Genomic DNA, 10,518 nt, shown 5'->3' with positions numbered 1-10,518 from the left:
ATTGTTTCGAAGGCTCTTAAATGAAAATACGGGTTATCAATTGCTTTGAATTTCGGGATGTCGTTGGCATTGAACTTCTGCGGAAGAAGATCCTTGTCCACCGAGACCCCTTGTGAGCTAATCCCTTGAAACTTGTAGTCTCTAAATAGCTTGCTCAGACTCTCTTGCATGAGTTCCATCTGCTGTTGTTTCACGGGATCATCGATCTTGAGGGTTAGAATCTTTAATGCTTCAGTCACGGTAACCAGTTGGTTTCTGAGTTCATTGACTTCTTCTTCTGTTGCCATTACTGTCCTAGCTTTCCTCTTACGAGCGATGGGTTTGTCGAAAAGTTGGACTTGTACAAAAAGATTGTCTTTGATTTAACCGCCCTTCCTTTCTTGACCACGCGATGTAATTTAAACCATTTTTGTTTTAATTATTTGACTCAAATCGACCTTGACTTTACGATTTTAAAGAGGAAAAGTAAAAATAGGTGCATATTTGTGGCAAAAATAAAGTATATATTTTTAGGGATCAAGTAAAGTATTTTAATCAAGTGATTTAAACTGGAGGATTAATATCCGACTTACCCCCCTAAAAAAATGACGGAAAAACGCGCATACAAGACTTTCTTAGACATGGTCAAAAGTGTGTATTGGTGTGTGAGTTATGTGGTGAGTGTAAGTGACATGCTTGGACTTATGTGTAAGACCATGGGAGTTAGTGCCTAGACTCAATTAATGACTTAACAAGGCATTATTAATAGTAAAAGTTAACTGAATTAATTAGCAAACTGTTTAATTGGACACAAAGTGATGACTCGAGCAATAAACCGAATTGTCGTCAATACGACAGGACTGGTGCCTCTCTTTGCATTGTAGCGCCAGACGACAGGATTGTCGCCAGGCGCCACACTCCATAGGGTGGCGCTACAGTTCAAACTTCGACGCCATTTCTGGAGCGTCGATCTGAAACTGTTTTCGGTATTATTGATCAACAGGGGTATACCTAAAGTTGTACTAAGTCAACTCTGGTTAAAATATTAGACTTTATTTACACTAATTAATTAATTAATTAATTAGGAAAATTTCTTTTAGCCAATAATTTATTTAATCTTAGCACAAGTCAAACAAACAGTTAGGAAAAACACATAGAGTATGCACAACAAATAATGCACAATTAGTCAAGTAGGCACAATATGATGCAATGAGTTTTCAACCTAACCATGGCTCTAGTTCTCTAAAATTTGGGATATGGGTTAGTCAATATAGGGTCCATGGTTAATTGTCGGATGCACCGCGTGGAAGCTTAACCGTGAAGGGTTGGCGCGAGTGGATGGGACACCGCGAATTTCGAAAAACTCGCTTCCATGGTTTGGTGAATTCAACATTCTCGGATGTACCCTTTGTTGCTCAGAGCGTTCAATCAGGTAGATGGAGCATGAATTCCCAGAGGGTTATGTCCATATGTAGAACACATATGGGTTTCAAAAAAGTGAGAAAAACTCAATCAGGAAGTAGGATCGAGCAAACAATGCTAAAAACTGGTCGAAATTAGAACGCATATTTCTGGCTCGGTATTGGAAGAACTTGGCGCCAGCAAACAGAGGCTAGCGCCACTTTTGGGCTTTAGCGCTTGGCGACAGAGGCTGTCATCTGGCGCTAAAGTCAAAATACTGGCGCTAATCTTTGTTCGCTGACGCTAGTTCCTACATGCCTCAGCAGCTTTCTGTGCTCGATAAAATTTTCCAGTTTCGCGCAGTGTTATTTCGATCGTAGTTGTGAAAGATATTCCTCAAATTTCCTACGTGTAAAAATCTTATGTTTTTAACTCATTACGGATGGTCTTTCCAATAAGATCTTTTTTATGCGTATGACAATAATGTTAATCAAAATTACGCACATGAAATACTTAGAACTTTTCGAGTCTCATCCACTCATTCTAAATCATTGCCGAAATAAATTTCAGGAATTAAAATAGAAATCCTCCCTAGTGGAGTCGCCAAAAACTGTAGGGAATACTTCAAGCATTACCCCTAGCTTAAACCCCATTGTGATCATACACTTAAGTACGGTGGCGTCCAAAGGGAAAGAAGATAGAGCAAAAGAGTCGCCAACAAGTTTTAGGAACTTGTAAACCGTTCACGAGGTGAAGGTTACACCCCTTAACGATCCAGGAGATCGTCAACTCCAATAGGTCTGGAACCATGACTGGTAGTTTGGGGATGAAGGTACAAATCCAACCTAAAAGAGATTGAACCTGCCCTAATAATAGGCCTCTACTTTATTCTGATCATATTCATGTGCGCTTGCTGACTAACATACAATCAATAGGTTTAACCCTAAACCTGTTTATCTATGTTGGTTGAATTTAATGCATAAACAAATCTATTATTGGCGATCACTTGAATTATAATCAAATTAACCCTAAATAAGATTATTAATTATCTTATTAAGCGTGATTACAAGTACAAATTCCCTTTAAACATGCATAAAAGGTGTGATCAAGCAATAACAATAAATATAAAGCAACATAATAATAATCATAAAAATAATAATAATGATAAAATAATCATGTTAATGCATAATAAGAGCAAGATCCTAGGCATGATACTAACAAGATTAATAACAAACCCTAGCATGTCACGAAGCAATAAAAATTAAAACTTTAGCCCTAACATGATACTAACGATCATAAATATTAGGAAGAAAATAAAAGGCATCATACTTTTAATCATACTTGATATTGTAGTTACCCTAGACATGATACTAGGAAGATCAAAATACCCTAACATGACATTAGGAATCATAATAACAACCTAAGCATGATTTTTACATCATAACATCAATATAAACCATTAAAGCACTAATTTGGATGTCTCCTACCTCTTTCTAATAACAAAATACACGCGTTAGTAACTTCAAGGAAAATAATAAACAAAACAATTAAATTAAATAATTGAAAGAGAGATTTGGGACCAAACCCTCAGAAATTAAAACCTTTCACGTCTATGGCGAAGGCAACTTCGAATTATGCTAGTTGTATCTAGGTCTTGTGAATGCGGAATTTTGTATTTGAGAAAAGGCTAGTTTAGAAAAGAGAGAGAGAACATATCAAGAATTTCTTGATGAGAGTTGGTGAGAATTGGTGAAAATTGGTGAGAATTGATGACTGAAAACGGAGTTTTTAGAAGGCTATTTATAGAGAAAATCGTCCAAAAAGATAGAAAATCGAAACAGAGTTCTGACGCGCATAAACAAGATTAGCGCCAGACACTGAGATTAGCGACAGGCGCTAACGCTAGCGCCAAGCGCTAATGACTGGCGTTTGGCGCTGATTAAATTTCTGACGCGTTTTCTAAATTTAGATAGAAATTAATCGTACAGGAGGATAAAATCGTATTTTCCTCAAAAACATTATTTTATTCTGATTAAAACTCTAAAATTCAACAAAAGGTAATTTATCAATGCTAATTGAATTAGGAATGAAAGGAACCTTCTAGAAGAATCTAGAAGACTAAAACCATTCCTAATTGCATTAGGAATGATAAATCCATATTAGGCCCTCCTCTAGATCATTGGGCCGCATATAAGGCTCAAACCGGGCCCAGTTTAGTAATTTGGCCATAACTTCCTCAATATTCATCGGAATTGGGCTTATAATATATCGTTGGAAAGCTCTTTTCAAGCCCTATCCAACTACACTACTATTGGACCCATATCATGGACCAACTAAACTGGATTGGCTGTTTTCTTAAAATAGGTTTTCAAAAACAGAGAGAAAAGAAAAGAAATTAAAACTATCCGCAACACTAGACTTTCCACACTTGTACTTCATTCGATTACGATTCGACGTGAAACGTACTCATCACCGGGTTTGGTTTTGGGGAGACACAAATGGGTGTCTACAGGTTTTATTTCTTGTAATTCAACTTATAATATTTAATTAAAATTAATTTATATAAAGTATTATTTAACCTTAACTTCCTTTGGAATTATTAAAAAGGGGCCCAAGTTTTAAAATAGCACATGCCCCGAAATTCTTTGCCACGCCCCTGTCTCCCCCTAAACCACCACCCCATCCCCAAAACTCCCCCCCCCCCCCTCTCTCACCGAAACCCCATTAACAACCCAGCAGTCGAGAAAACCCATCGCCTCTTCCCCCACCATCGCGCTACCACAAACCAGCAGCTGTTGATCTCTCCATAGTTGATCTACGAACTCTGACCCAAATAACAAACTCACCACTGGTGGTCTATTGGATGTCCTAATGGTAAGATATGAGTCAATCAGTCACAATCGACGATGATTCCGATTCGTTTGAGGAGAGAGAAATCGCCGGAGTGTAACCCTTCATTTTTTTGCTGGAGGATGTCTTTGTTTTGTTTTCGATGGTCATATAGCTGCTTATTTGTGGTTGAGTTTTCGTGAGTGCTTTACTCAAGAATGTTGTTATTTTCACACAGGTTTTGCACACCTCTGATTCAACTATTTTGCTTTGTTTTTCCAACTGTTGATGTGCTTGTAGTTTCAAATTTTTGCAGATAATATGTGTTTTTTGAAACTTTGTGACATGATAAATCTTCTTCGGTGTGTTCACTAATGATGCTGGTGGTGGGATCGAAAGAAGTTATGCTAGAATATCTAACTGCGCGGATATTCTAGCATTGTTTTCTGTAAATTGTTTTCTGTATCTGAATGTGTTAGTCAAATAAAGATTCTATTGTATTCACTTTTGCCTATTTTTGTTTTATCATGGTTTTTGAATTTGTTCAGAACTTCCGTGGGACAATTATTTGAATGTGATGGTCAATTAAAGCTAGCAAAAGAAAAGTCTGCATCAAGATCTACAACCTGCTCAATTCATCAAGGGACGAAGGCACCACTGAGGACTAATGTGCACATAAAGGCTCTTTTACAGCTGCCATCTTCTCACATTAAGAGACGTAGAGGGCATTTCTCTTCTGGCAGACCAGGTCCTTCTGCTGCAAACATGTCAAGATTGTCAACCCCTTTGGTGAATTGGAAACCGTTGTGAAACGCATAAAGCATGGTTAATGTCCATAATTGGAAGGATAGAACACAACTTCCTCTATGGTAAATGGCTTCTCATTTTGTCAAGCTTTAGAGGAACTAATTATCTTTTGATGTTGGCTGCATTTATTATTAGCATTTTAAATCATTCCAAGAGTATTTCAATCTAGCTATTTGTACTTATTATATGTTCCCTTTTGTACTCCTTTTGCTACCACAGAACCTTAATCTACTATTGACAGGGTAAAGTCGTATCCCCTAATCAAAAGTAAATACCTAAGTCCTCTAACTAAAGTAGATACGGAAGTAGGGTCGAACTCCACATGAAACAAGTCTTTATATTCCTAATTAACTAAAATAATCTAGATTATGAAGTAACCAATATTTAAATGTGAATAACAAACTAAACTACAGAGATTGAGAATAGGGAGAAAACAATATATAAAAGGATATAGGGCATAGGTTCACCAATAAATAATACTTCAGGGTAAAACATAGTAATCAATCATTGACATTGCATATTTTCCTATTGAAAATAGCCTTTAATATCAAATTAACATCTGCGCGATTCATCAATTCAATATTGCTATATTTTTACAAGCCGCAATTGTAAAGCATTAAAACAATTCAATAAGAAATTATCATGCAATACCAATAATTAATAATAGTCAATCATCAATGCATCAATTAACCAGATTGTAAAGGGCTTTCGCTACGTATTACAATCACACAATTAATTTACCGGTATTAAATCTCATCTCTCGAATCTCGACTTAACCATCTATAAATTAACCTGCCTATTAAAACTAGACCTAAACATTAATTCTCATCTGTCGAATCTCGAATCAATGTTGTCAAACTCATGCATAAAAGATCAGGCCTAATCTAGTCACAGAGCATTAAATCAATCAATAGGAAATTAATCTAGCATTGATAATTAACAACAACAATTTACCCCTTCATATTATTTATGGATCCCCATAAACCCTAGAAATAGAACTACTCACACATATTAAAAACTAAACAAATCAAAGCAATAAAATAAGTCATGATGAAAGGAAATAAGATTAAGAGAAGAGAAATCGTTATCAAACTAATCTGTATTAATGGAAAATAATCAAGAACAAGAGTTAAGAGAAGAGTTAAGAGAGAGAAAAGATCCTAAGTAGAGAGAGAAAGTCTAAGAAAGAAGATCCTCCAAAAATTCCGTACAAAATCAAATTTAAACGTTTCCTAAAACAAAAGTTAAGGCTAAACTAATCAGGTCTCTTAAAAACGCGCGCCCGATCGGCGCCTTTTTCTTCGCGTTCTTCCCAAGCAGCATCGCCCGATCGTGCTAGATGCTCGCACGATCGGGCGCGCCTTAGCATGCACAACACTATGGTTTGCCACGCCCGATCGGGCTAGAGGTTGCCCGATCGTGTCTTTGCTCCCCTTGAGGCTTGGACTTCGATTGGGCTAGATTTCTCAGCCCAATCCGGATTTCCTCTCGGGTCTCGAATACTTGGTCCAAATGCCTAGGGATCCCAATTACCGAGCCCTTAATCACCGGCTCTCACTAATCCTGGGCTCCAAAAGTGGTCGTGTCCTTCTAGCTTCCGTAGTTGATCCATAAAGCCCGGGAAAATGCTCCAAGAGTGCAATTTCCTGTAAAATACAACTAAAACTACGAAAACACTAGAACACACAAATTAGTAATAAAAGTGACCCGAAAGAGCCAAAAACACTACTAATAACGACCAAGGGACGGGGGTAAAACACTATATAAAATGGCATATCAACTATGCCATTAAAGCTTATTGGTAGATGAACAATGCCTTTTTGTTTCAGAAGTCTTCTTAAATTGGATTATACTATAGCTTAGCAAAGTTTTTCCTTTCTTTTCCTCTCTTCCATTCATATGCATGTTTAAATTCTCTTCCATTAATTTTCTACCCCTAGTTGTTTTTCCTCTTACACCCTATCTGATCTCCATTCTCTTTTAGCTGGTCGTCATATTCTGAGAAGGTTTCTTCCCCATTAATGGTCCTTCAATCTTTGGATATGGAACGAGTACTGAAAATAGAGGTTTTGGTCTTCAAGCTAGCTCCCCTCCTAGGGTTTCAATTGCTGCTGAGATCTGTTGTTTATATTTGTTGAAGCTTAAAAGTTTTGATGATGAACGCAAAGAGTAAACTTCAACTAATAAGATTTCTCGTGTTGTAACTAGAACAGGTGAAGTGGACTTTGGAAGTGAAAGAGTAACTTATCTATGAAGACTCAAGGAGATTTCAAGGAAAGTTAAAGAAGATAGAAGAAGTGTTCTTTAGTTAGAACTATCTAGTGGTTGATAATGAAATCATGAAATGACTTTATGCCATGTAAAAGGCTTTCTTCTCATAAAAGGTTGACCAATTAGTTGTAAGCAATATATTGTACAGTGATTACAATAGCCCCCCCTTAAACTACTTGTGAGAGGAAAAACCAGAAAAAAAGGATGTCCATTGTTTCAGGTGTAACACATTATCTATTATTTATTCCCTTAAAAAAAATTGAATGTGTTCATTATATTGTACTCGTATGAAATTGAATATGATCATTAGATTGTACTCGTACGAAAAATTGAAGAAAAATAAAAGTAATCACTAACCTTCAATCTCAGATTAATTCAATCACGTGATCTGATCCCAAAAAGCATGTATGATTTGATTAGAACTCAAAACTGAAATATATTTCAACTTCCTAGAAGCAACATCACAATGTGTAGTTCACCTAATTGTATGATTAATATAGGGAAAATAAAACAGCAAACTCATAAACATCGAAGGAAAATTCTAATAAGATAATAAGGACCATCACAAATTCATAATGCAAGAAGATCAAATCAAGTGTGAAAATTCAACAGAGGATAATAATCATATCACCATTTATTATCAGTGGATTCGCATTGTTGCAAACTAATACTCGTAGTAAGATATTACGGTATCACGCTAACGAAATCCCCATGTATTGCATGAGAAACGAAGCCAAGGAGATGACATTAGAGCCCAAAACACTCATATAATAGTGTTACTATCTCAAATTCATAATAGAATTAATTGCTAAATATCATATCAAACAATATACTAAAACAGTCAAAATTACATTAATTATACTAGTTGGTATGTGATATATATTACCTTTGGATTCTAACACCTTATTGCAGCTAGATTGATAGGGCAGTAAGTTGTGTATTTCCTTTATCGTTAATGTTATGTACTAATACAACGGGACAAGCGAATCGACCCAAGGATGAAAGGATTTGATCTTTTCCGTAGCATCCGGTAAATTTGTGGCTTCGATCTCCCTAGCTTCTTTGGATTCTAGATCACAGCAAATGAAAACCTTTTGTAGACATCTTGTACGGTCAGCTATTGCTAATATGATACTGCGTCGTCCATCGCGGAAACCCAAATTATATATTTTAGCCTCCTCAAAATCAACATGTTTCAATTGCCCCGAGAGGTGATGAAAAATTTGAGTCCAAGATTTCTTGTCCTTGTTTAATACCCATATTTCCAAAGTATATGTTACAATACACAACTGTCCTCCTAAAATGGTCAATTCTGAGTCATTTTCATGGTTGATATAGGGTAAGTCTGTCTTTACCGGATGGGGTATCTCGTAATACCTTTGAGTGAAAAGATCAAAACACCTTATTCCTGTAAACACCCAAGGATTCATCCAATGGGAGGAGTTGTCAGCCAAGATAACAGCTCGGGGTGACATAAAAAAATGATTCAACCTCCATGGCGGGCTCGGTATGTTCACCCAGGCATCCGTTTTCAAACTGTATAGTAGAGCTTTTTCGACAAATAGATCTTTCCTCTATAAAAATGGCTAAAACCTTATAATCATCGGATACACTGTCATAACCGAATGCAACTTCAAGATTCAATAAATTCATCGGGGAATCGAGTGGTGGTATCAATCTAGTGGCTCGAGTGGCAGGATTGTAGAGAAACAGGCCTAGATTATTAGTGTAAGATTTGTAACAGTATAATGCTGATGAATGAAAACAAACTAGGCCATTGCAGGAGCCTAAAATACTTCCCATGGTGCGAGGCTTGATGATGTCTTTCGGATAAGCAAGTTCCGAAGCATGGTAATAGGGATGCTGGGATGTAGCTCTAAAAGTGTAGACTTTGGATTTCGAGCACTCGAAGAGGCCGTAATACGTTTCCAGGTTTGCTTCAAGGGGTCGACTGCGATGCAACTTCATGAACTTTGGATCTTTGGTAAGCATATACCACGATGAAGAGACACATGCAGATCGCAGCAGAGACTTAGCGGGTAGCCATGAGAGTATCTCAGTGATTAGTTCAAAGGGAAGGTAACAACAATCGGTCTTCGCTTTCTTCTTCATCCTCAATATGCTTTAATTTAACAACCACGGTACCAATTGTTGCTGCTTATATAGGGAGATAAACAAAGATCGATCATACCTTTTACAATTCCAATTAGGATTAGGATTGTTATTGCGGTTCGTTGTATTAGGGATATTTACTATTTACAACACCCTTGGTATCCAAGGTTTAAAGAACCTTGACTCCCAACCAAGGATGTGTAATACTTGGTCTTCAAGACATTATTTGGTTGACAAAAATAAAAAAATAAAATATTTTTTTTAATTTTTATCATGATAACCAATGAGAGAAGATTTATTTCCTAAACTAAACGTTAGATATTTTAATAGATATTGATTGAAAAGATAAACCAAATTATTATGGGATACCTGATGTATCATTTAGTAACAAAGGTATTGATTTCCTAAAAATAAGTAATAAAAAAAAAAGTTATAAGGAGAATTGAGAATCTTATATATAGGACCAAGTTATACTGAGAACCTCATGAATAAGGAGAACTGAGAACCTTTAACAGCCATACAATTAATAATTAAACGGAGAAACAAACGGTTACTGCTGTTCATAATCATTCTGAAAGGGTAAATTTATTAATAATCAAATTCTTCATTACCTACTAGCAATTTTAATAACAACTTCAAAAGATAATAATTTTTCTAGAATATGCACAAATAGTAGTTATTTTATTCGGAGAAAATTCAGAAAACACATACCTAATATGATTGTTTCTACTTGTTCCAAAAAATAATATCATAGCGAAGAAGATATTATATCAACCAAAACATGAAAGCTTTGCAGAAGCAGTGCAAGCAAGGTAAGACTATTAGCAAATTTGTGATCCCTTCTCGCAAATATGCAGCACAAATAATAAATATATAACACATTAGCAGTATCAAATATAAAACTCGTCCTCATTAGCATATTGCAGCATTGTATTGAGAAATGATTGGCATTTTAGTTGATTGTTAACTGATTTATTAGAAATAAGTTGTTGAGATGAGAGTTAAGTTTGTTAGAGAAGCAGGAATTGCCTTACTCAAACAATTATTTAAGAGCTAATTATACTTCTGATGCTAAACCACTTGCTGCATTCCAGATATTTCAGATGAAGCTATTAGATA

General features: G+C 36.0%; 1 protein-coding gene across 3 annotated transcripts; it reads left to right on the top strand.

Moving 5' to 3' along the window:
- The first annotated feature begins 3,984 nt into the window (after positions 1–3,984).
- On the top strand, positions 3,985–5,217 carry LOC110686930. Of its 3 annotated transcripts, none has more exons than XR_002504369.1 (2): positions 3,985–4,408; positions 4,526–5,217. XR_002504369.1 is itself a non-coding variant. In XM_021863542.1 (2 exons), exons 1-2 carry the CDS (start codon positions 4,287–4,289, stop codon positions 5,017–5,019), a joined length of 384 nt encoding a protein of 127 aa, XP_021719234.1. In that variant the 5' UTR covers positions 3,989–4,286; the 3' UTR covers positions 5,020–5,217. The 3 variants fall into 3 exon arrangements, 1 of the variants encoding a protein (XP_021719234.1); XR_002504368.1 differs by having other exon boundaries at positions 3,985–4,447; positions 4,758–5,217; XM_021863542.1 differs by having other exon boundaries at positions 3,989–4,408; positions 4,758–5,217.
- Positions 5,218–10,518: the final 5,301 nt, after the last annotated feature.

Source organism: Chenopodium quinoa, unplaced genomic scaffold, assembly GCF_001683475.1.
Source record: "Chenopodium quinoa cultivar QQ74 unplaced genomic scaffold, ASM168347v1, whole genome shotgun sequence".
Lineage (NCBI taxonomy): Eukaryota > Viridiplantae > Streptophyta > Magnoliopsida > Caryophyllales > Amaranthaceae > Chenopodium > Chenopodium quinoa.
The sequence above is the reverse complement of the archived record's forward strand: the minus strand, read 5'-3'. Positions and strand labels throughout refer to the sequence as shown.

What these genes read in the sequence shown, in the direction of transcription:
- LOC110686930 (XM_021863542.1), top strand. Translation starts at nt 4,287, where the DNA reads ATGATTCCGATTCGTTTGAGGAGAGAGAAATCGCCGGAGTGTAACCCT. An exon ending in TTATTTGTGGTTGAGTTTTC is followed by an intron (nt 4,409 to 4,757) that starts GTGAGTGCTTTA and finishes GAATTTGTTCAG; the next exon opens with AACTTCCGTGGGACAATTAT.